This window comes from Rattus rattus, chromosome 1 (assembly GCF_011064425.1).
Source record: "Rattus rattus isolate New Zealand chromosome 1, Rrattus_CSIRO_v1, whole genome shotgun sequence".
In the NCBI taxonomy this organism is placed as follows: Eukaryota; Metazoa; Chordata; class Mammalia; order Rodentia; family Muridae; genus Rattus; species Rattus rattus.
In genome coordinates this window covers 264879730-264907040 of record NC_046154.1, presented here as the reverse complement: position 1 = coordinate 264907040, position 27311 = coordinate 264879730, and the positions used below count along the sequence as shown (strand labels likewise).

At 41.3% G+C, this 27311-nt stretch overlaps 1 protein-coding gene across 1 annotated transcript; it reads right to left on the bottom strand.

Annotated features, from left to right (window-relative positions):
* Positions 1–25975, bottom strand: Muc19 (mucin 19, oligomeric). Its single transcript, XM_032891005.1, has 29 exons — positions 25966–25975; positions 25485–25544; positions 24647–24875; positions 23954–24068; positions 23172–23232; positions 22863–22963; positions 21365–21578; positions 20439–20561; positions 19896–20019; positions 18265–18400; positions 15093–15185; positions 13818–13902; positions 13579–13716; positions 12645–12794; positions 11059–11153; positions 10581–10707; positions 9038–9284; positions 7616–7668; positions 6908–7008; positions 6532–6683; positions 6079–6217; positions 5024–5128; positions 4741–4935; positions 3988–4227; positions 3491–3647; positions 1798–1923; positions 1152–1293; positions 665–696; positions 1–56 (listed from the first exon to the last, which is right to left on the bottom strand). Exons 1-29 carry the CDS (start codon positions 25973–25975, stop codon positions 1–3), a joined length of 3606 nt encoding a protein of 1201 aa, XP_032746896.1.
* Between the last annotated feature and the right edge of the window lie 1336 nt (positions 25976–27311).

Here is a 27311-nt window from a genome sequence, read left to right as displayed (position 1 = left end):
TCACGTTTGAAGCAGAATAGTACCTTTATCTGTTGATGTTGAGTTCGTAGGAGTTTCTGAAATGAACACGGATGACCATTATTGACAGGAATTGTGAACTTTGACAAAACACTACATCTTAAGCCACGTAGAAGCCACAGTCATGTCCTACTGTTCTTAATACAAAGTAGGGACGGTTCGTAAGTTCTTTTGAAACTCTTTGAGGTTTCCTGTTTGCTTCATTGAGGTTCTGGGGACTGAACCCAAGACTTTGTCCTGTCTTGGTAGCAGCACAGCCACTGTATCACTGAGCATCCTAGGCTCGGGACTCATCTGTAATGTATGCTTTTATACTTTCTATGTTGTTTCTGTCCCACTCCTTCATTAAACTGCCTGGACTGATATCTGTCCGGCCCCTTAATTCCTTAAACGATTAGGGGTCTGGGCATGCACACGGTAGGGGAAACACTCACAAGTATTAGCCACCACTGAAAGTTCCTTGAAACGTCCTTGCAGCTCTGGCTTTGAAGAGTGATTCTCTATCAACAGCCACACAGGCTGGAATGGGGCGAGCCCCAGATCCCAGGCGATCAAAAGTGTGCTTCTGTTTTGTGGGTGACCTGCATAGGATCCCGTGTCCCTATATCTCACATTTCCTAAATGAGCTGAAGCAAACCCCACTCACCGCTGCACTCCAACTCGCCGGCCGTACAGGAGCTGAAAGTTAAGTTGGAAAAGGAGAAGAATGAGTTTCCACCTTACTCTCGGTGCCAGGCTTTATTGAGCGCTAAGCTAATTGCCTTCTGTGACGCGCTGAGCACGTGCTTCTGCGCTCCCCAATCTGCTATGCCCGCCCTCGCATCTCACTGCAAAGTTTCCAGAACGACTGAATGACTCATGGTCGAGTCAGGTTTTCAATCGCCAACCTCAGCTTCATTACTCAGTAAGCACGTTTCCCTGGTACAGTCTCATCGTCGAAAACCTGCAAGTACAATCTGTAATCTCTAGAATTATATCTAGTCCTTCCCCTAAACTATATGGCAACATTTTCTGCTGTCTTCTCGTAAGATTTAAAGATTTTTGCAAGCCATTCAGTGGTTGTGATTTTATTTTTTTTCCCCTATATGCAAAGTCATAGAACTGCTCACTGGAAAGTAACACACAGAGCGTACCATGTTCTTCCACAGTCATCCACAACAGCGCCCCCTGCTGGTATGACGTCGTTGTAGAAGCAGCTACACTCGGATAACTGGACACACTTCAAGGTGTTCTCGTCCAGATAGGGTGCGTTTTCTGGACACTTGGCATAACAGCCTGCAAGGAACAAAAAGCCACAGTTCACCTCCAATTACTGAACCTCGTTGTGCTTCGCGTACATTTCTGAAGTCATTGCAAAGATTCTGTGAGCTGAGGTGTAGTGTAGCAAAGCATCTCTCCCACGGACACGTGAGGGAAATAGGACTGAGGTACCAGCAAGCTCCCTTATAAATCTATATAAGGTAATAGCTATAGTCAATGTTAAGTTTTCTTCTCAAGTATATTCTTGTTTTAAATGTATTCAAGTATATTCAAATTTTTCCTGAATGATTTGCTACTTTGTTGATGTGCATGCAAACCCAGACTGACAGCGGAGCCATCTTCTTCCCCAGAAAGGACATCTGTCTGCATCCCAATGAAAGGTTCTATGGGACTATCGCTAAAATAAAAATTACTTCGTTCAATTATGGACCTCCGACACTGAATTGAGGGAAAGCAATAATAGTCTTTGGTTTTAAAGGCAGCAGCATTTCCCTGCATCTTTAACTATGTCCGCCTTACCTTCCAAAAGTGAAGAAAACTTCTGGCCGAGGACCTGATCTTTGCATGTTTTGGCCGTCACGGTACCGCAAGGTTCGTAGTGCCAGCTGCACTCCCCAGGGGAATTGTAGTAGTCACAGTACACAGCTATGATCGAATTGCAGCAAATTACTTTCATCCCTAGTGTGGCAGTTCCCAACTTTCAATTTCCAAGACTACCTTTGGCTTTTTGTCCACTAATTTGTTCATTCACTTTACATCCAGATCGTTGCCTCATCTCCTCCAGCCACCTCTTCCTTTCTCACACAGTCCCTCTCCCCTCTCCCCTCTCTTTCTCTTCTTCTTTTTCTCTTCAAGGATCCTATGACACCAGTGACAGACTATGTGTCATACATCACATCAAGTGTCTTTGGATTTATCTAAATTGCCATATAGGCCAACACAGCGCACATGTAGGGGGGGCTGCTTACAGACTTTGTTTATCTCTTTCCCTTTTACAGCTCATCTGGAGATTCTTCTCAGCCTTCCTAAAGCTGTGACCCTTTAATGCAGTTCCTCATGTTGTGGTGACCCCAACCATAAAATTATTTCATTGCTACTTCATAACTGTAACTTTGCTACTATTACAAATCACAGTGTAATTATCTGTTTTCTGATGGTCTTAGGCAATCCCTCTTTTTGGAGGGGGGGGACTGATAGGCAGGCTGGTGGCTCACTCCTATACTCTAATCACTGATGAAGCTTTCCCAGGAGAATCGCTACAAGACCAAGGCCAGCCTGGGCGGCCTACAGAGTTCTGGAGGATCCTGGGCTACAACGAATACTGTTTCACTAAGATTCTGAGAAAATTAAGTTCTTTTGAGATGTAACATTCTTCAAATAAGGTACTTAAAGAGGTTGATATATCAGTAAACATTGTAAGTGGAATATAATGTTTATCTTATCAATGCTTCTAATTAATTTAAAATATCTCCCATCATGCCTTGCTTTCAGGGGACAGGGCTGGTTGATTTCTATTATGGTTATGTAGCTCTGTGTATAGAGATTCATTTCATGTTCAAGTTCATTTTCAGTAAGGTGGAGTATCAAGGAAATATATGTGGGAATTCAACCAAGAGTAGTACATGAAGCTCATGCCTAGGACACATGAACACTCAAACCCATCATTCATCAAGGGCAGATGCATTCACCATCAGTACTCCATATAATTCCTCTATGAACAAATTCCTCTTTCTAACTAAAGTTGAACACAAAATGTTAAACCTTTCTTCTTCTTTCCTCCTCTTCCTCCTCCTCTTCTTCCTCCTCCTCCTCTTCCTCCTCTTCCCCTCTTCCTTCTCCTCCTCCTCCTCTTCCTCCTCCTCCTCCTCTTCCTCCTCCTCCTCCTCTTCCTACTCCTCCTCTCTCTCTCTCTCTCTCTCTCTCTCTCTCTCTCTCTCTCTCTCTCTCTGTCTGTCTCTCACCCCTACTACCCTCTTAACTCCCCTCTCCACGCCCTAAATAAACTTTATTCTATACTAAAAAAAAAAAACAGTTATACCTTGTGTTATTTCTGTTGGGTATTTTCACCATCATGAATACCTATGTTAGGGAGTGTTCCACGCTCTCTAGACTTAAGAACATGTGTTTAATGGGGAATCAGAGAGAAAGAGCAGTCATCTACGAAAACAGCCTTTGTCTAACTACACCTTTTAGAAGACCAGCGTTCACTTACGGCAGAGGTTTGGCTTTCTCCACGAGACACAGACTCCGGCTGCGTTGCACGCCTCGGCATACATTGCCACAGCAGTACAGAAGCCAAGGTACTTCCCCTCCATGTCACAAGAGCAGGCTTCTTCAATACATGCATTGTAATAAGTCGTGGGGTCCACCTAGAGAGTACAACACACTAATGTCTGGGAAGGACCCTGTGACCAGTGATGCTCAGAGCAGTGTGGGAAGGACCCACGTGACCAGTGATGCTCGGAGCTGTATGGGAAGGACCCACACCAGCAGTGGAGCTCAGAGCAGTGTGGGAAGGACCCATGTGATCAGTGATGCCTGAATCAGTGTGAGAAGGACCCACATGAGCAGTGAAGCTTGGAGCAGTATGGGAAGGACCCACACCAGCGGTGGTGCTCGGAGCAGTGTGGGAAGGACCCACACCAGCAGTGGTGCTCGGAGCAGTGTAGGAAGGACCCACACGAGCAGCGGTGCTCAGAGTTGCACTACCTTGCTGTGGCAGTCTCTGAAGGTGTTATCCCTGATGATCTCGCATTTCTTCTCAGCCCAGGCTTTGCAGTACGGGTTCGAGTCACACGGGAAGCTTTGAGTTACTGTATCTGAACATTCCTGACTTGTTTTCCAGCTGTTTGCAAATTCCAGTGCTCCAGCAGCTACTGAAGAGTGCCTGGTTGTGAAGTCATCCTTAAGATCGCCATTGTTATTTCCACAAAGACCGCACACTTTGTTCTGTGTTGATTAAAGGGGCAAAAAATCACAGTACAAGATCAATTGCTTGATCAAGTGCTTCCATTTTAGAGATGCAGAGACATGTGCAAGTCAATAAATATATTATACACAATATATTAAGCATAATATATTAAAATATACATAAAATATATTATACATAATACATCAAATTATGGACACCAGGACAACTCATCTCTATAGAGAAAAAGGCTTTTGAAAAAAATCCAACATCCCCTTATGATAAGAGCCCTGAGAAGATGAGGAATATAAGTAATTTATCCCAAAATAACAAATCCTATACATTATGAACCTACAACCATCACGATAAGTGGGGGAAATGAGATGCATGTTTATGGTCGTCAGGAACAAGACACGTGTGTTCCTAACAGATCTGGTCATTTGAGTATACTCAATGGTAGCTGAAGAGAACTGAGCCCTCCATGGGCATCCCTCTGGCCTATGAAGGCATGTCTTTAAATGTTCATTTCCCCAGCTTGTGAGAGAGGTCCATACCTGCCAGCTTGGGTCCAGAATAACGGACACTTTTGTGTATTTGTCCCAAATCAGGATGATTCCATTCAGAAGCTTCACAATCAGGTACAGGCCGACAGTGTGGATCGAGTACGAGCTCGCACTGCGCTCGCAATCCGCACTTTCCGCAGTTTGAACCGCCGTTACTTTACCGTCTTGTAAGATGATGTTCTGATCCTATAAATTAAAAGGAAGGTTTTGACTCAGAGCCCTTTCAGTTGAAGGTCACAGTCTGAGAGGGCATTCAAGAGGAGCTGTACCACACCTGGAAAGCCACAATGATTTTTCTGGAGCAGGTAAGCCCGTCTTCACAGCAGGGGACACTCTCGGTTAAAATACGGAATGTGCCGTTTTCTTGGCCACAATAATCCTGTTAAAAGTAAATTATAATAGTTTATTAATGTCAGGAACATAGACCTTAGCTGTAACATCCACTTCTGATGATTCCTTAATCATCATACATTGAATACATCATACACTATGATAAAGAATTCCCAAAATGCATCAGTTTGGCTGTATTTATGGTCAGGCAGAGTTGGCTCTAATTAGCCTGTTCTGATTCAAAACCAATTCCATTGCTTCCACACAAGACCAGACTTTACTATAGACATTCCAGTACATGAGTCATCTACATCAACCATCGGTTTTCTTTTGAGTTTTACAAATCACTAAAGGTCTTTCATTTGCTTTAGTATTTCATATAAAAATTGATAGTCAATGGTAACTAATCAACACCAAAACACCCATTAGATGATACCTAAGAAAAAGCTTAATTGCCTCTCCAAAGCATAAATGGAAATCAGACATTTCGTCCTTTAACTACAACCGTCTCTTGTTAGTAATGTAATCTATTCAATCTCCCTGTCTGTATGAATTTTAGGAGCAATAATAGTCATTTTAGTATTGCAATGGTTTATTTTAACAGGGCTAAATTATGTCATTTTGCTTGGCAAGGAAGCACTTGGGGATTCCAGTCCCCATTGTTACCGTTACACCTAGAAAAAGAGCATCTAACATTCACCAAGCACTTAGTGTGGGCCACAATGTGTGCTCCCATTTAGGGACACTTTCCATGTACATTCTATAGATCTATAATCTTGAACACAGATCTCTTAGCATGCCCACAGTCACACATCTCATGAAGCCATGCCGCCAAGTCAGCAGGATTGCCGGAGCCAGCATCACACTGGAAAACACTCTCCCTTCTAGAAACACATCCAGATCTCTTTTCATAAATCTAATTTTTAAAAATAAAATTCCCCTGTACTCGTGAGCATATGAAGAATGATTATGAAGGGCAGAGAAACGTATAAAATATACCTCAAGGAACGTATACTGGCAGAGCCCATCGAAGCTGTAGCTTTCTCCATCAAAAGTTCTATAATGTCCTTCTCCATAGACGTGGCAAGTGGACTGACACTCATTTTGGGTACAGTTCCAAGACCCTTTTATGCAAGTACTGAAAGGAGAATATGGAAGAGTGATAATTATTTTGTCAGTATTCATATGGTTTTTCTGATTTGTAAAGAATCATTGAGTGTTTCTTGGTTAAAATATTGTAGGTGCATTCCTTATATTGCCTAATGTTCATGGGGTATGATGTTATACAAAGTTCATATCACAAAACATAAAACCTTTTGCTAACTTAAGTTGGCCATTGTTCTTTGAAAAAGTCCTATATATGACTTCTGTACTCCCATGAAAAAAAATAACAGCAAACTACCCTTTTCTAGATATCCAAAACCAATAAACTGTGAATTCCTTATTACTCACCACTCATTGCAGCCAACAGAAGTAACACTTCCTTGTTCGTATTCTCTGTCACCGAAAGAGCAGGGGCAGTCATCAGGATGTATACATATCCCTTTAGAGTTACGGACCATTCCTACAGGACAGTAGCACCCACGTTTGCAAGGCAAGTCACCCTACAAGAAAACATGAGAATCAACACTTCTGTCACCATGTAACACTATCAGCTTCAACTTAAATGCATCAATAGAGCTAACGTTCATCCAGGGCCTGCATTTGACAAGTGCAGGATCATGCGTACATACACGTGATCTAATTATTTTCTTATAAACCGTAGCTTCTATCTACCACGAAACATTTAAACTTTTAAAAGTTTCCACTCTGATGTCATGTTACCCACCTCAAAATCAGGTATGTTCCGGGTAGCACATGTCCTTTCAGTCCTTCTCTGTGCCTTGGGATCTTTGCAGTCTATGTATTCAGCCCCTCTGGAACAGTTTTCTGCAAGGAGAAAAACAAGTTGTTGTTCAGATACAGCTCTGATCTGTTTTTTGACCACTTTATTTAAAAAGTGGGAGTTCTGGCACATGCTTGTACCTCCAGCACTTGCTAAGGTAGAAGAACTGTTATCCTTGCAAAAAAAATATATATATATATGTGTGTGTATATATGTGTGTATATATATCCATATGTATATATCGAAAGAGTATGGGTAGAGGTGATAGAGATAGAGATAAGATAGAAAGATGAGTTAGAGATAGAGAGAGACACATGGAAATGGAGATAGAAAGAGATGAAGATAGAGAGAGATGGAGATAGAAATAAAGAGAGATGGAGATAGACATGTTGAGTTAGATATAGAGAAATAAGATGTAGAAAGAGATAGTAATAGTGATGTAGAGATAGAGTGATAAAAATGAGCTAAAGAAATGATGAGATAGATAGATGGAAAGATAAAGATAGATGACAGATAGACAGGTGGAAAGATAGGCTAAATATGTAGATAGACAGACAGACAGACAGACAGATATATGAACGGTAGATAAGAGGAAGAGAGATGAGGAGAGAAGAGGATCAGAGGGGAAATAAATGAGGGCAGGGCACTTACGTAAGGTTAAATCAAGGGGAGTTTGGCAGTGAAGCACTCCATCTTGACAGACACTGGAAATAAAACAAAACCATATATTTTATATCCCTCAGACATTAATATTTATGGGTAATTGTATAAATATGGCTCAGTAACAAGAATATGTATAAGCTTTGCCAAATCCTAAGGTATCACCTTATTACGGATGTGCAAGTTCTATGGGTGTCAGAGAACATCATGGAACGTTTAGCCACAGGATCTAATCTAGCTGAGAAAATGAAAAACAAAGAGCAGAAAGAGTAAGTCTTGTTTCCAAGGCTCCCAAGAATCTCCTGTGGATGCAGGGAGAATGATACACAATGAGGGAAAGTAGTAGAAATAGATTGGAGCCAGATCTTTCTGGCCTTAAATGTGTCATTCTGTTCTTTAGGCAACTGTCAGTCATTTATCCAGGAAGGCTAGTGGCTCAGCCAAACATGGGCTTTGCTTTAGATACCCTGGTGAGAGAGCAGGGGCTCTGGTACAGATAGAGAGAGAGAGTCATGGAAAGGAAACGAGTGTTAGCTAGCTCAGTAGTGTTGGCACGAGTTGATGGTGGTCTGGATCACTCATACTGAGAGACCCCATAGCTGTGGAGATCTATCATGTAATCCATAAACTCTTGATTCTGATTCCATAATAACTACAGAGGGCAAGAAAGCTTATCCTGGAACCCCAATCAGATAGATGTCTGTGAACAGGGGATCTGAGCCATGGCCTGGCCTCCATCTTTTTCTAGCATAACTTTACACAGTAGCTCCTGTGCCCCACATTTCTCAAGTATTTACCATATTATTCTGTTCAAAAAATCATTCTCCACACATCAGTTTTGTCTGGAAAAACAATCAGTTCTTATGAGAATTCGAATTCCAGCCTCTGCTGGGAAGCATCCCCCAATGCCCCAGACAGCAACTACTACTTCCTGTTAACAAGCACTTTGTGTGGTTTCTGTGTACAAGGCAATGGCTACTTTCTTTTATATAATTATAGCAGTCAATACAAGCCCTAGACACAGACGCTTTACAAGTGTTTGCAGAATGCTACATACTAAGGCGGTAGTTCATTATCTGAGTGTAAAATCATTTTGCATTGCCTGTTTCTAAAAGCTGCCAGACACATTTCTCCTGATGTTTAAACCAGAGTAGGGCAAACCCTGTATGATCACCATGGTGCAGTGGAGCTCCCAGAACAATCATTCATTCAATCAATCAATAAATACCAATCAGCCTCAATAGTAAGTGAAAAATGGAAAAAAAATATGATAGACTTGAGGGAGACTTCACACTGACAAGTGACTGTTTCTCTGAAGAAAACAAAAACACACTCCTTTGTCAATGTCATAAGAAGCATCCATGTAATCTGCTGCAGGTGGTACCATGAGAGTCTATGTAATCAACTACATACCATTTATTGTCATCAATAAGGATGGATTTGCCCGGTTGCACGATCTCATCATCAACATAGCAGTCACACTCGGATTTCTGGACGCAGTTCCCTTCATTATTCTGGTACATTCCATCAGGGCAAGTACATCCGTCAACCGGAATGTCCTCTATATCACAGCTTCGGTCTCGTGCCGACAGCGATCGGCAAGAACTGTTACAGGTTTTCACTTTGTAGTTGAAGACAAGACCACTTGGACAAGAGACCTCTGTGGGGAAGGGACACGAACAGTAGTTACTATGGGTGCACTAAAGAAGAGAACTTCCTTCACACTGATGTTTATAGAGAACCAAGTGGGTTACGGGTGATGAGTGCAGGAAACACGCTTTGCTCATTGGCTTATATTCCATTCTTTCTTTTCAGTCAGCACTTCAGACAAAGCCCACTGGTGGGCTAGGAAATACACCCTGCCCTTGTGTGGCTTGTGCTCCTGTTCTAAGGGCAACTGTAGCAAGTGCCATAAAAACACAAGATGCACATCGACTCCATGCACAACTAGGGTCTGTACTGTGGGAAGAGAATGAATAGGTCACTTAACCTGGGGACTGAAGCCCAGAGAAGGGTAGTTCTACATCACGGCAACACTCCTGAAACACTCAGGAATCTCTAAGTCCAGGGATGTTATCTGTGGTTATAGGACCCTTTAAACCAGGAGAAAGAACTGACGTGTTTTAGATGGTCCAGTTCCACGTGATTTTACTTTAAAGATTATCTGACATTTACCGTAGAATGGAGATTAGAAGGAGTGGAGGGGACATAGCAGAGGAGGTCGTTACAAATAGAGTGGGAAACAATTAGAAACCATTAGAGATGGGAAAGGAAGTGGGCTTCACTGTTGCTAAGTTGGGGACAGAAGAGAATTAAGCTGTGAGGAGACCCTGGAGAGAGTGAGCCAGGCCATGTTGCTTATTGCACACGACCTGTGAAATGCTGAGTATGCCCAAGGAGTATGGGCTTCTACAAATCTGCTGGCGTTGTTGTTTTTCCAATTTTGTGAGACAGGATGCTGCTGGGTAGCCCATGTTGAACTGTATCACACTATGTAGTCCAGGCTGTCCTTAAACTTACAACAATCCTCCTGCTTCCAAGGGCTGGAAAAGATACCAGCCTCTATACCTTACTTGTTGGAAATATTTTTTGGTAGTTAATATTCTTTTCTCAGGGTAAATCTGTGTGAAGTCATATTCAAAGATATATTGTGTACAATATTTGAGCTCTCAGTTTACAAATGAAAAAAAATATATATATTGGGTTTTTTTTAAAAAAACATGTTTCTAAAGTACCTATTATCTTAAAAATGAAAGTATGTGAAATAAAATTATGAATCAAAATGTTAAAACTCAAGATTTGCCAATGATTCTGAGAAAAAATAGAACACAGGAAATAAGATTTGAAGGGATCAGGTCCACATTTGTAAATGCATGTGTCTCCCCACCCCAGGGCAGGTGCATGCGGCAAGCTGAGAAGCATGGGGAGGGGCCTGCGACGCCACTCCCCCACTCACCGCACAGTCCATCTCTCCAGCCCACAAGGTAGGTTTCTTTCTCAGCACATGCTTTTACATAGTTCCCTAGGATGGTGCACAGGCAATCCTGACTGTTTTCACAAGAGCACGTATATCTTTTACATTCCTTTCAAATAAGAAAGAAATATACATTACACTCTAGCGTTATTCAGAAGAACAGGCAACCTGAGCGGCTTAATGAGTAGCCGTGCACTCCCGAGCTCAGAATCAAATTGTACTTTGAGACATTTAGAAATATTTTAAAATATTCAAAAGAACTAATTAAGTACTAACCCATTTAGGGAACACTTATTCAATCTTTTTATCACTTGGGATTATTTTCCAATATTATAAAGTTAGTTTATCTCATACTTCAGTAAATTATTCGACTCATGCTAATTTTAAGCATATACTTTAATCTATTGACAAGAACTTGAACATTTTCAAGCTGTGCTGCAAATGCTCGACCATCACATACCTCATGATAGAATTTGGGGTCCACAGTTTGATGACAGGCCGCAAAAGGCCCACTTGAGCTGAGAAGAATCCCACAGTTACTTTCGGCAAACTTCTCTGGAAGAAAGTGTGCAAAGTTAGCCTGGGCGACATCAGAGCTTCTTAAGGGAAGGCTGTGTACTTCCCACAGCTCTGCCTCCGTGCAGAGTTTTGCTCCCAAAGCAGCTTGCAGCAATGGATCAAATGAAATGTCATTACGTTTACTATAACGGTGGAAACAGAGCACACTCAGAGGTAAAATCTTCACGATTTGTTTTCTACTAATCCATCTAAATTTTCTCTGAAACGCAGTTTCCATATACAAATGAAAAGAAGGGAAGGGCACGACATCTTCTGTCTCTATGCTACACGTTAACAGAATTGACTCACGTACCATCTCTTCTGCATCACACCCGTGCATCACCCGGATCAATAAAAGTGCACCAAAGGCACTTGTTTTATTTTTGAAAGGGGTTTAACTGGTATTTGTTTGTTTAAAAGTATCTCTACCACCATAAGTTCATAATAATAGAATCCATAAAGGGAGGTGAAAAGAAACACCACCATAGTGACTGTAAATGAAAAGGAGTCTGAACTCCTAAAAGAGACTCAGAAAGCAACCCATGACCAATATTCTAAGAAATCAGCCACAAGCTGTCACTAAACTTTTTCTGAAACTACTCCTATTAATAATATCTTCTCCAAGATCAGTTTAATCTATGCTGTTATTATATCAAATATAATGCACTGGAAATCAGATTTTTTAATATACTACTACAGAGTCCTGGCCTCTTTTCTGCCGAGCATATATTAACTGTTCCTCATAAGAAATTCATCCTTTTGTTTACTCTCATAATTCTTTCATTGCAACCACCCTCAACTAACTAACAGGACAACTAATCATTTAGAAGCAACTGGTTAACACGCTAACACACTGTGTTTCTTATCTAGAGATAGAGTGACATGGGGCACTCATGATAGCTAGCACAACCACAGGAGGAAGCTCAGTGTGACTGGCTTTCAAGTGTTCGGATTGTAGTATCATCTGTGATCCCTAGGAAATCGTGGGCCTCTGCCTCTATTGTTCATGTCTGTATTAATGTCGACAGTGGCCACATCACATTGTGCCTTCTGAGTTTTTATGGGAATAAATGAAAGCCTTTCATACACATGTCAGGTTGTAGTTAGAACTCTGTTGGGATTGGTATTACCAACCAAGTGTCTAAGCAGTTTGGATACACATCATGGAAATCAATGATCATATCCACCATTAAAATAGAGAAAGGAAAATAAATTAAATGACTTCTAAACTGGTCCATAACTCCAGTATTCTGTAACTGTATAAGAAAAAGAGGTATAATAAAAGACAACAGAGATGCATTACCAATGACAAATGGGTTTTCTTGAGATGCACACTCAAGCCAAACTACTTCTCTATTTCTTCTAAAACTGGGTCAGTATAACGAAGTGTAGCTAGAGGCAGAGCGATCAGATGTGTCCTTATGATTGTCAGCATAAACCTGCAAGTGCCAGCACCAAGCTTTAACAAAGATTCTCAATGGCTCTCACCTGTTTCAATGCTGACACAGGAGGAGGGGCTTCCCTTAGGGCAAGGCATCATCTCCCAGGAGTTAGCAAATGCCTGAGCTGTGCTCTCCAGAATTTTCTGACTTGACATAAAGTCATCTTCTGCCTTATTGTTGAAGGAACCACAGAGACCTGTGTAATGTTAATGGCACAGAAGAACTAAGGTTAGACTTTCCACCTACACGACCTTTTGGCTACTCTATTGAAAATGCTGCTAGAAATACTCCAAATGTGTTTGGTCAATATCGGCACACATTAAGTAAAAAGTTATGAAACTGCAGACTTCATCCATGGGTTTTTCACAGAAATCCCAGAACACAGGACCATAAAAGGACATAAAAAATATATTTTTAACATTTCCACTAAATAAGAATCTTTATATTTTGTTTAGATTTCTTTTTTATATGTGCATGAGTGTATTGCCTGCATGTACAGAAATGCAGCACATGAATGCTTTGTAATTTATAGAGGCAGGAGAGAGAGCATCCAATCCCCTGGAAGTAGAATTATTGACTCTTGTGAGGCACTCTGTGGGTGCTGGGAATGGAATTGAACCTGCGTCCTCCGCAAGAACAAGTGTCCTAAACCGCTGAGCCATTTCCCCACTCCCTAAGTAAAATACTTAATTCAAAAAGTTTAAATACATCAATTGTTGAAAAAAATTGGTATTGACTCTGTGATGAATGGAGGTCGGTTGTTACATCGTTCTCGTAAATACAAGTTACATAAGCAGGTTGAGTGCACAGTAGGACAGCAGACATGTCTTAAGTGACCTCAAGGTGTATAATTATCTCTGGCTGAGAGGTCCAGCAAAAGTTCCAATCTCTCAGCATATGAGATATTCTCATTATAGCACATTGCCATGTGAAATGAATGGTGTCGGATCCTTGGAGATAGGAGTGTTTGGAGGACTTACCTACGGTGTCTGTGGATGTGTCAGGGGCCAAGGACACGTACAACTGCATCTTAGGAACCATTTGTATTTGCAACTTTATGTGAGAGAGTATTTCCGCTTGCATGTACAAAGAAGATGAATTGAAGATCTGTACTCCATCTGTAGAGAAGTTTGTACCACAGAAATCAGCACGTCAGTTTTAGAAACGGAGGAAATCAACGCATCTCGCACATGTTCTTGAATACTCTCGTTAACCTTACCTGAATAGTAATAGCCTTTAATTATAACTCCATCCTTTGTGACTGTCCCATCACGGTTGAACACAAATCTGTTACCTGAAGTAGACTAAAATCCAAAATACTCCATTAGCCCAGGATATCTTTCGTGTACTACATGAAGCTGAATTTTCATGTCACTAAAACATGTTGAATTCTACAGGATTTATTTACGAATATTGATAAAACCATTCTTACACCGTGCTTCATGCTTCTCACACCAATCCTGGAGAAGAAGCCTCATCTCTAGTTTACTGACAAGGAAGAAATGGTAACCATTGGTAAGCACCAGAAACCAAGCTGGGGCACATCCTTTAAAAGCACGGTGAGTGTGACTATGTAACGAACACACATGGTCGGCCTGCCATTCCCACACAACTACATATCCGTGCTCATTGTGGTTATGCTTCAGAATCTTGGCTCTTACCAACTTTTCTAGAAATATAATTGTTTTTCTGGAATCTTATTCATACATTTAATTTACACAGCAAGGTCGTTATTCTTCAAAATTCTGACTCTTTGTGTGTGTGTGTATGTGCATACGTGCATGCATGCATATGTGTGTGTGTGTGTGTGTGTGTGTTAGTCACAGACTTATATACCTTCCTAAATTGCCATTTATCTTGTTCTTTTAAGACATGATCTCTCACTGAACCTGAAGTTTGCCAATTTGTCAAGATTGACCAATCAGCAAGCCCCCTGGGCCCTACTCTCTTTCCCTCCCCTGTCCAGAAATTATAGACAATGTGGCCAGGCTGAACCTTCTTTGTCTTCACATTAGTGCTAGGGATGAAGTCCACAGTGAGTATAAGCTGGCCATCACCCTAGTCCCCAAACTGTGTGTTCTTTTTTTAATTCCCTTTTGTAATTTTCATGTGTGTGAGTATGGGGATGGGAGGGTTCCTGTGCCTATGCTCTTTCCTGCAGAAGGCAGAACAGGGTATTGGGATTCTTGCTCGGTCATGCCTTCGCTTATCCCAGTGAGACAGGGTCTCTTGCTGAATCTGGATCTCACTGAGGTTTGCTAGGCTAGATGGCCAGTAAAGCCCAGTGAGCCTTTCTACTCTGCTCTAGAGGCCTGAAGTTCTGAGTGTGTGTAGTCATTCCCAGCTAACCCACGGTCCTTGATACTGGGCTTCATATACCTACCCATTCATATCAAGCTCTTTTATTCGCTGAATCAACTTCATCAGCCTTCTCCGGATTTTATCACTGATCTGATTTTGCTCTGGCTAAACCTTAGGAAGGTCAAATACTTACAGAATTCAGGAGAACCATAACACTGGTTAAGCAGGATCCTGTCTGACCATCCCCACATGGATGGATCTCAACGCTGATAGAGATTTCATCATTCTGTAAAACAATTATTGTTTTTGTTTAAGAATTTTCTCATGTGCTACCACGTTATTTGTTCACAACAAACTTAAATCTGCACAGTTTCTCTGCCCAGAATCTAGAAACCCCATCCAGTCCCCTGGGGTACCCACAGGAGCAGACAGCACCTCATAAATGATCTGGGTATCATATGGAATCTATGCTTTGTACAACTGACGGACAGTCTACCGCAATGTGTTTTTTTTTTCTTTTATCTTTACCCTCACACCCAACGTACATGTGGTGATTTGTGGGGAGTATCAGGAACTAAACTGGAAATGGCTTTTGGATCCTGAGTACCCTGTGGTGTCTGTGTGGATACGATGAAAGAGGTTTTTAACTTGAGAAGCTTTGCATTTTGATGTGAAATGTCATGGGACCCAAAGCTCTAATATGGAGGTCTCTGAACCACTGATGTGGAAGTAGCATCCATTCTATCTGATTTAATGGGCTTCTCGTTCTCTTCCCCTGTCCCTAGTTCTCAGAGTAAAATAGGGGAGCACAATAAGAAAGACGAGAGACTATTTTTGTTACACAGGAATCTTCGCTGTAGATAGTGGATCTTAGCAGTAGAAGCCACACTTTGGGAACTGCCCATATTAATCCACCTCTCGCCTTGCCATCTGCAAGTTGCCTCACACCCACTGAAGACAGGAGCTACAAAATGGAGCTGTCCCTTTATTGAGATTCATATTAATTCCAATTTTAGTACCAAGAAGAGTCTAAGTGAAAATACAGCAGGCATCAGACAATGGAGCTCCTCTGTTGTATAATAAAGGCTAAAAATAAATTTCAGGGGATAATGAAGAACGAAGATGATGCTGTACTATGTAAAGGACCAGGTTGCGTGAAGCACTTTTGAGTGTATCCAGACAAGCAGACGAGTGTGATGGCTTTCCTAGGTACTTAGAAGGCTAATCCATTAACATTTGGCTTGTTGAACTTTACTTCAGCAAGAAATGATCAGAGCGTACATGTGTGGGGCCATGAAAGGTATCGTGGTCCTGGTTGAGCTAAGGCTAGAAGCCCCAGAGACCCTGAAGGGACTCTAGGAGCTTTGCCTGTTCCTGGGTACCAGGCCCCTGTCATAGCTGCAGCCCCCTCATAGATTTGTGGCCATCAGTTACATAAGGGCAATGCCCCAAGCCCCTCGACATGTAGAGGACAGTGATCTGTGGTCACATAGGCTTAAGACAGATCTCCGTTTTAATGAGGTACATAAGGGCCTGGAGGGCTTAGCCAACAAGCTTTCCTTCCCAGACATTCCTCCCTGCAAAAAATATTTAATCTCAGGCCCACCCTAAGAAGTGGGGTACGGTTTTACACATCCACTTTCTGCCATGACAATAAATGCCTTAAAATCATGGGCTACCTCGTTTCATTGGGATCCGCCATGCAGAACCATGGAGAAGGCCTTGCCTATAAAACCACCACCATCTAGTCTACCTTAGAAGGCCTCTCTGCATTCCCAGTTATGATCACCACCAAGCCCAACCCACTGCCATCACGCCAAGGACTGTCATCATGGGACCAGACAGAACCACCACCCTGTGCCCTGAGCTCAATCAAGCCTGGGGTGGGGGGGGACTCATTCTCAGCTCTTCAGCAGTGCCCAGAAGTGCCTTGGGTGTCCAAGAGCTTGAGAACCAGACAGCCCTTGGGATGCCCAAGCCAGCCCCGCTGTCCCACAGCTCAGACTGCACTTCCCCACCCTTGGAGCTTCCCTTCTCCTGGGACTTCCCTACAGCCTACCACCCATCCTGCGACAGTGTGGGGTAAGCACAGTCAACTTCCTGTACCCTGCCTCCCCCAGAAGCCGAGCCCTGTGGCAGAGGGGACATGGGACCCACAACCCTATATACATGATATAATATTAATAGGTGATATATCAATTTGTGATCAAAAGAAGACACTGGTATAACCAAGATGATAGGTATAACCAATAATTTGAAAGCAGTCTTTTTTTTTTATTACTTTACACAGTAACTCAATATCACAGCTACTTCCTCCCTGCCAGCCTTTCCAGTGTTGGAAGAAACTGTGCAAGCTGCCAGAGAAGTAGAGTCCTCAAGAGTCGGACACAGTTGCAAACCCTGTGAGCTGCAATCAGCCAGACAAGAAATACCTATGGGTGTAATAATGACATGAATGTTATGGAGCCCACTAACAGCTTTCTAATTAGATTTAAGGCTTGCTCCCTAGGAGGGCATCCATGCCTGGCACTCTACCCGTGACCAAGAGCCTTTGCCTTGGAGATTATACACACTTGGGGACAACCCACTACTGTTATAATTAAACATGACATCAGACTCCCTTGCAAGTATCTAGCCTTAGACCCAACAACTAGACCAATTCTCAACTCATTGAGGAAGCCTGTTTTTGCACTAGATGGTAGTAAATGCTGAGGTTTGAGCTAGTCAAAGTACAAGAAGTAGTGCCTGAATTATTATCCTTAAATGAAATATTCATGTTAGAAGCCTTTCCCCCAAAATGCTCAAGGAACATCACAGAAGATGGGGGAGAAAGCTTGTAACATCCAGAAGTTGTGAGGACTTATACAAACTAATGTCTTCTGGACATGACAGAGCCATTTCATTGATGAACACATAGCAGTTGTGGCTGTCTACCCGAGACTCATGCAACATCAAGCTGTCAAAATTCCAGTTTAGACAAGGGAGGAGTTCACGAGGACCCACAACAAGCAGAAGAGCTATTGGACATCCAGGGCTGCTGAGAAAGGAGGAGTCTGTTTTCCTTGTGGGTGTAGTTCCCGGAAGGTTGCCCATGCTTTGATGGATAACCCTACACCTATGTGCATAATGGTAGCAATAATTGGACTCAGTTATGAGGAAGAGGAGAATGAGAAAGAGGAGAAGGAGGAATAGAGAATGAAGATGACTTGTGGGGTAGGGATCTTGGAGGGGGAAGTGGAAAATGGGTATGCTCTAAAAACATTGTATACTTGTATAAAATAACCAACCATACATACCATGAATTGTGCTTTAAATTAGTTGAGAATTTGTACAATTTTTCACAAGCGTTGTAAGCAAATACTTACGTGGACAGCCAAGAAGTGACAGTCTCCAGGGTGGCTAAATTTATTGTCATCAAAAGTAGTAAAGGAGCTCCCTTCCACCTTACATATCCCAGGACAGCGAGCTTCGGTGCAAGACCACTTTGCTTCTTGGCATGTGCTGTTAAACGCAAAGGTGAGTCAGACGTGACTCTTCTGGATGCTGGGCAAACACTACAGCATTAGAACCTCACATCTAAAACCAACGTGTGAGCAAGTCCCATCGGATCATTTCCAACCCGGCAACAGCCTTGGTGAGGTGTCTGATAAATTTTGATCTCATGATATTTTAAACCATTTCGGGTTCTTTTTTTTTTTTTCTTTACTAAAAGAAATAATGTCATGACCCAAACATACATAAATCTTGGAGGTTTGTCTATTAGTATGAAGGCAACTGGTGCAAACTGAACTGCAGGGTGAACTTACACTTTGCAATGTCCTACAGAGGCATAGAGACAATGAGTCTTAGGAAGATATTATTACCATATAACACAGCTATCGTGCTCCCGGGTGTACACCCAGAGAACTCCATTCCCTATAATAGACCTACTGCTTCTCCGTGTTTAATGTAGCTCTATTTACTATATACGGAAGTAGAACCAACCTAGCTGTCCGTCAACAGGTGAATGGATAATAACGATCTGGTACATATATGGAAAAACTAGCTCTAAAGAAAAGTATACTCACAAAATTTGCAAGAAAATGGAGGGACTTAGAATGTATTATAATATTGAGTGAGGTTACCAAATCTCAGAAAGAAAGAAAAATACCCAATGTTCATCCTCATATTCAGATCCCAGTCTATAGTGGAGATAGATGGATGGATGGATGGATAGATAGAGATAGAGATAGATAGAGAGAGGTAGATAGATAGATAGATAGATAGATAGATAGATAGATAGATAGATAGATAGACAGACAGACAGGCAGATAGATAGATAGATAGATAGATAGATAGATAGATAGAGAGATAGATAGATAGATAGATAGATACACAGACAGACAGATAGTTTGTAGACAAATGTAAATGGTTAAACTATAACATTAAGGAGAACAAGAGAGACAGTAGAAAGCAAACTACTTACTAAGGAGTTCATAAATAACCTACTTCGTGTGGGTCCTTTATGTGATCTCCTAAGGGCTTATAGATTCTTAGTACACAGTAATCCTTCAATGAGCAATGTCCACATGGCATTCCTTGAGGGGATGTTACCTTGGTGGAGACCTTCACTTTAAACTATGCTTTTAACTGTTTGAATAGTCCTGTAATTCTTTGTAGGCACTGCTAATCTTAGTGTATCCATGCTTTAAACAGAAGTTGAGTTACCTAAACACTAAAGTGTGATGACTAGTAGACGTATGTTCAAAGTCATCATAATTTTAAGATTTCTGAGAATTCTGGGTAACTGACTCATTGCCCCGAATCTGTAAGAGTAATATGCCAGGAATGTAAAAACACTGACACAGTGATTGTATTGTTTGTTTGCTCCGTTCTCTTTTTCACCCATGGCCTGTATAATTCTAAAAAGCATCCAATTTTTGCTGAATTAAATTTTAAAAACTCTGATTTTTATCTTAACATCCATTAAACATAGATTACAAAAGAGCACACATACCACTGAGAGCCGCAGGGGCCTTCTCGGACTTCTCCTGGCTTATACACTTTCCCATTAGATTCACAGGGACATTTTTCTTTTAATACACACTTTCCTTTCTCTCTAATATCATCCAACAGGTAACCTAGAATACAGGCATAGATGTAGTCTCAAAATAACATGAATGTCAGAGAAGTCTTTCACAACTGTAGCCCCTCGTGAACTAGTTCTAAAGCAAGTGTAAGTGTGCCCTGAAATGGCTATTGGGTAAGTGATCTATCTTCATTTTGACTGATAACAGCATAGGCGAAAATCTTCTCAGCATGAGCTATTGCCCCATAGAGACAGGACCTACTAGGCTCCGTGTAGTTTGTAGAGTACCAGAACACTCAGGATCTAGACACAAAAGCGCGTTAATTAGCTTCGAGCGTGTCGACATTCCTTCATGGGTTGTCGGAGGACCAATAACAATTCACCTGTTGCAATAGCCCCTTAGAGCTATGGTTTGCTGTACTCTGTCCAGTGTGGTTGTAATGGCATGACCATCTCTCATAAGTAAGTTACCTTCTGGACAGGTGCAGCCACTCACGCATTCACTGTCTTGAAATGGAGCCACATTAGAGCAGGTTGGAGGATTTGAAGGTCCACACTCTTTGTAGATGTGCTTTCCTGGACACTGCTGCTTTGCTGAAGGGATACAAAAGCCATGCACACTTGTAAGAAGATTATAGGGAAACAAGCAGAGTAAATAGGCAATTCTCCAGTGGTCTTGTCAAACGGGTTTCATTGACTCTTCTTCTCAAGATACAAATAAATAATTCTGGATACTCCATAGAACTGAATGGTGGCCGTCTCTCAAGCATTATTTTGCTGAGTAGTTTTAAATTTAGAGGAGAAGTCAGTGGGATCACTTAATTTCATCTCATGTTTAAGTCGGTTTCTAGTTGAATAAAGACTAACCCAAGCATCGAAGTATAAATTACATTTACATTTGTATAAAGCTCTTATTTACAATCTACTAATCTTTTAAAATAAGAAAATACTTTAAATATCATTGTTTATTTATTAACTAATAAATAAACAAATCACTAATAAAAATATTGATTTATTAATTATTAATTAATTTAGTAATTGTTAATTAATGTGTTAATATCAATTATTAATTAATTTATTAATTATTTATTAATTATTTATTGATTAATTTATTAAAGATATTCAGTTACTGTTTATAGAGTTTACATTTCTCCCCTTCCAGTCCGTTGATGACTTTTCTAATTAAGACCTTAACACAAGATTCTGCAACAAGTCTCAGTCATATCACAAAGTGACCCTCCACCTCCTCATTAGCACATGCTAGAGACAAGACTTCCTTATTCATCACTCCCTCCCTGCCCCTTAGAAAGTTATTCAAGATAATGGTTTTGAGATGTACCTGAACTAGGAGAGTTCTTTCAGAACAACCTACAATTGTTAGGAAGAGAGGCACCTACCGCAAACCACCGCAGAATCATCTCGCCAGTGTTCAAAGACGCCAGGACCGTCGTAAGCACACAGGCGGGCCAGTTCTGAGTAGGTGTTACATGTGGTCTGCTTGTTCCCTCCAGTTCGACAGTACTCATCGACGCACACGTTTTTGTACTCGCTGGATAAAGGGGAAACTTTCGAACATTTCTCAAAGTACGTTCCAATAATCCTGTCACAATACTGCAAAACAAAACACATGTCATTAAAATGCAATGGGAAGGGCGGTGTTGCGAACAATGCCAAAGAAAAGACACTTTGGTTCACTGTAATGTCATATTCCATAACTCTTGTGTGGTGAAGCCATTGAGTTCTGACTGAAGCCTTAAACTTAGGTAGTTGATAAAGGCAGACCCAGAAGGAAGCTTCACCTCTGACATTTCAAACTGCTGCGATGGTCTCAGAGATTGAGTAGCCATCTGTTTCCATGAACATCAGGAGAAAACGGAGGGGCAAGAAGAGCTTACCGAGGTGTGATAACTGGTGAAAATCTATGGCTGCACAAAGCTAGGCTGGCCCCTAAACTGTTGATCTGCCTACATTTTATGAGTAGATGGGTGGACAGGTGACCCTAAAGTACAGTGTCCTTTATAGTGGAAATGATATGTCCTGCTGAAAACTCAGACCACCAAATGCAAAAATGAATAAATTCATTGCATTTATTTTTGTATGTGCTGCAAAAGAAACAATGGATATTTCGAAACAAAAAATTTAAATGGGAACCTACGGATTAGGAAAATATTTTCAAGACATGATCTGATAAAGGGCTGATCACAAAGTTTATTAAGAGCTCATGTAACTCCATGAGGCAAAAACAACACAATCAGGCCACACATTTCCCAAAAGGGAAACAAGAAAGTTCACAGGAGTCTGTGAAATGCCGTCAACTGTTAGATAACTATAAATCAAACCCACCAGAATGACTGTCAACACAAAGTCAGAAAATAATAGAAATGTGAGCTCAGATACAAAGAAGAAACTCTTCTGTACCCATGGCCAAAAAGCAACACAGTAATTTCGGATACACAAAGACAAGGCCCGGGCCCAGTGAGATCAGTCTCACTTATATTAAGAGGCGTTAAGGGCAATCAAATATACGGTGGAAAGGCAGAGGTGGCTATGGGCTGGAGGGGAAGAAATAGAGCACACGTGGAGGAAGTTATCACATGGACATGCATCGGGGCAGCAGATCTTGGTCTTGAGCTCCCAAGTACCCTGCAGTGAACACAGAAATGCAAACGCACCATGCCAGCAGCCCCTGCTGAATAAGCTGATCTCAGTTCCTCCTGCCACGGCTACAAAAGGGTGAATGCCTTTACGGTATGAATGGGCAGACTAGTTTCCTTCACTGCTGTAGTCTTTTATTCTTTTCATACACCCCCCCTACCACATTAAATTCACATTGAGATTTTATTTTAATAACTCAGAGTGCTAAAATTGCTGAGAGGCAAAACCAGATTTTCCCACCTGGAGTCCGTCCTCGCAGACTTCATTGTTCCTGCTCAAAGCGCTCGGGCAGTCATTGGAAATTTTGCTATTGGCAATGTGCTCATCAATATCTTCTTCCCCTGCAAGTCAGAGCGTTATTTCAAGAGTCATTTCTCTGTGCTCTGTTGGTGAGCGGCATACAGTCTTGGCAAGATAAATATACTTCGATTCTAAGAGTCTCTCGTTCTTTAAACGGGTGCAAATTACCAGCAAATTTATCTAAATGGGAAAACCTTTACCTTTTGTTTTAGAAAGTAATTTTCTGAGGAATCGTCTGTCAAATCTCACCTGGGACACTGTTGAAGTTGCCACAAAGACCACAGGTTATGTACTGGCTATAAAGAGTGAGCTTTAAAAACAAAGAACATTGGTATGTTGGTAAAATCTTGATAACACCTCAAGACAGTTTTTAACCCAACCAAAGGGCAGGGGCTCCTCCCGTGCCATCTCGTGGTCAGTTGAGAGATGGGTGCCTTTCTTAAAGAAACCGTGACTGCAACTTGGAACAAGTCTGACTCCACTTGTGCTGTGCCCTCGGGTAGATTTTATATCTTTTATTGAAAATGTACTTTTTTTCTCTCATAATATATTCGGATTAGAGTTTCCTCTCCTTGTGCTCCTCCCGTTTCTTCCCCACCTCCCCTCCCATCTAGAGTCACACCCTCTGTCTCCCATTAGAAAACAAACAGACTTCTAAGGGGACATAATATAAGATATAAAAAATACGGTGTTAAAACATAAACGAGCCATTGACATGGGACGAAGCAACAAAAGGAAAACAACCCAAGAGAAGACACAGGAAACAGACAGAGGCGCAGAGACCCTCTGATTCGCACGATGGAGACTCCCATAGTTTTCCTTCACCTGCGCGTTCGCTCCATCCTACGCCATCTAAAACAGGCTGCACGCTGAGGTACTTTGACTAACAGGCGTGAAAGTGCTCAGCACCGTGAGCATGTAAAAATCGCTCAGCAAATCGTGCTTTATCCTTTCCCCATGTGTTTGTTTTTATGACTAAAAACCAGAGACCTAGACCCAGAAAATTCAAAGAAAACCACTGGTCGACTTACTGAGAGTTTGTTCTTGCCCCAGCTCAAAGACAAGATTTTTCTGCGGGTTTTGAGAACGTAGTGGTCGCCTTGCTTCTTAATGTGGATCATTTTATTGCTGAATGGCATCTGCACCCTGAAACGCATAGGAAAAAAGAGTGCAGTGTGCGCTAGCGAAGAAAACCGGACGACTGGGGACAAGGGCTTCCGGCAAACAAGGACCGCATGTACGGAGCCTTGGCGTTTGGGAAAAACAAACAGGCAGAATGTCCGTCTGTTGTCACAAAATCGCCGTCAAATGATTTGAAATATTTACCAGTACAATATCAATGCCACATCAGTTTCTTAGGCCAGAGAGCAGTTAAAAACCTGTCTCTTTAAAAATTTGAGTAGTTACTTCGGGGGGGTGGGGGGAAAGCCTAGGTATTTTGATCCGTTCGATTTCTAATTTGTGGAGCTTCAAATTCGTCTTTAGCTTTCAACACATCTACAAATAATAGCGATGTCCTAGTATCTGTTTTGCGGAGTCTACATTTCACGCTAAAACGAGACACTCGGAATAATTGGGCAACAGAGCCACCGTTTGTGTTCTAGCTTGCCACAGGCACGCATTGAAACCGGACTGTCTACTTAACTTGGCTTTTTGAGCTGGTTGGTTCTGGTTCACACTCCAAAATACTCTTTAAGCCGTAGATGATCTATTCTGTGATTTACCTTTCTTCATTGACAGAAATAGTATCACGCACAACCAAGATCCCAACATCATCGATCAGGGCCTTGATTTCTTCGATGTCACCATTCTCATGCCTTTTGATCTCAACATTGAAGTCTTCTCCGGACTCAGCACAGTCTCGGCAAAAAGTGAATGTGCACTCGGACTCGAAGGAAAAGATGCGGCCATTGAGAGCTTTGTACGTGCCCTTGCCCCACGTAGCCGCTTCTCCTACACAGCAGTTGGAGCGGAAATTCACACTTGTTAACACCAATAAGCATACCTTCTAGATGCTTCTTCATCTATTTGCGAACCAAAACATCACAATAAGGTTCCGTTTGCCCAGTAACTAAGTGTTTTATTCCCCCTTTGTTTCTTTCTCATCACTACAAAACTGACCACTTCCGGCTAAAACGCAACGCTAATCAAAGCCTCTACTTTACCTTGGGAAAAAGACTATTGTGTCTAAGTTGAGGAAGGAAGGGGAAGGAAGCTGAAGCTTTCTCATTCATTTTGCTTTGCGGAGAGAGATTTTTTTATCCTGTGTGAAGGTGGTACCGTTCATATCAAACGAGTTTAAGAATTAGATAAAGTATGAACGTGTATGTACACGCACATAGACTACTTCATGGGCTATACTCATGTGCAGTAGAGACAAAGAGTGTGAACTGAATGTGATGTCATTCAAACATGCAGTGGTCAACCAGACAGGTGAAGGGTTTTTGTCCTGTTTCTATTTATTTATTTATTTAGCTTCATGTTTTAGTTATCTCGTGAACTGTTAAAGGTTCTGGGTTGGATCTAAACCTATGAACGGCCATCTGAATTATGTTTACTTACCAGCAACTTCGTTTGCTTCGGAGTATGTGGGGGTTGCTTCTGGAACATGGGATGCTTTTTCTGTTCAACACAAGATATAAATAATATTCAAATTTAAGCATACATTGATTCAAAATGTATTTCCAAGGTTATGGAATATTTAAGTGAGAAGTTAAATGTGGTTTTCCACTGGTGCGGTTCCTTATCCTAAATGTGTAAAATTGCCCTCAAGAACTGGGATTTGACAACTTCATGTGCATGACAATCTCTGGGATCTGCTCTTGTTTCTGAGGTCAAATCAGTCATTGTATGTTCTGAAATCTGTTAGGGATGATTCATTTCGATCATGCACAATCACTGACTTGCCGTATCTATCATAGAGCTGTCTACTCCTCTTGAAAAATAGCATATAACCAAATCATTATCAGGAGCCACAAAACAAACAAGCCCAAGTTACAGTTTAGTCTGCCTCTCTATTTCCTAACACTAATAATAAACTTACCTGTGAACATGGAAAATGTAATTTTCCTAGGGGGAATTGTCAGGTGCCTTGAATTTCAAATCCACTTTTATAATTCTAGCAACCGTTTGAGATACATAAGTTAATTTGGTATGAAATCTCAGAGTCAGGCTTAAAACTCAGGATGATACCAATAACAAAAGTAGGAATTTCAGAAACATTTTAAATACTTTTCAGAATATGGTTATTATTTAACCACTCTCTTTACCAGGGATTAACTTAACTCAGATTATAAGGGCATAGTCTATATTCTTAACTTACTGAGAACAGTTTAAAAATGTGTCTTAAACAATAAAGGAGGAGTACTTTTATGCTTTATTAAAATTTCCATCAAACATTATTTTTTCTCTTAGTCATACATTTTCTTTAAGTCTCTCATTGGTCCCCTAAATCTTTTACTAAGGATGCATTAAGAGACTCAATATTTTAAACAGGGTGACACGGTGTTATTCTGTCCCAGTAAGTTAGTAACCAACAGAAGCTTTCAAATTTATATCTATATGTGCACATGTGTTTTTTCCTTAAATACCAGAAGCCACAAATAAATTTCCTGAAAGTAAATTACCTGAGGTACTGGGTGGTCCAGTCGTTTTGTGCCTAGATGAGCTTGCTGTACCTGTTAACACAGAATCAGACTTAGTGGAATATAATTTTAAAAATCTGATGGGTAAACCGTAGGTACAAACTCAGCAGTCCCGATGCTTGGACCAGGAGAGGCTATAAACAAAAAGTTACAAGTTATCAACTCAATTTCCCCTGAAGAAAAATAAAATTACATGTCATGTAAAAAGTTAACTTATTCTAGATACATCATTTTACAAGTTGTTAAGGGAAAGAGCAAAGAATTTTGCACCAAGGGTGAAAATTGCTTATTTCACTCTCGGTGGAACCGGTTTCCACTAAGAGCTGGTTTACATGAGGGAGATCGTGGTGTCGAACCAAAATGTCAGTTGAACAAAGGAATCCTGCCCATAGGAACTGGGACTATGGAAGGCACTAAGCATATGAAGGGTGCCTTTACTATTGTGTCAAGACATCTGGGACCAGAGCCAAACGAAGTTGACACATGCCCCCATCCCTAACCCAGAAGCTACCTCCAATTGATAACTACTTGCAAATGAAAAATTAGTTTTCACCAAGGGAGTCTCACAGGGGCAGCTAATTACTCTTAAGAGCAGGCCCCGGGCCCAGCAGTAGACAGCCAAATCAGATATAAACTCAGTGGTATCTTGGGAGGTTCTGTGTCTCATAATGTTAACGCAGGGCATTTGTTTGTTTATTTATTTATTCATTTATTTATATTTAACCTTACAGGTTCTTTGCCTATA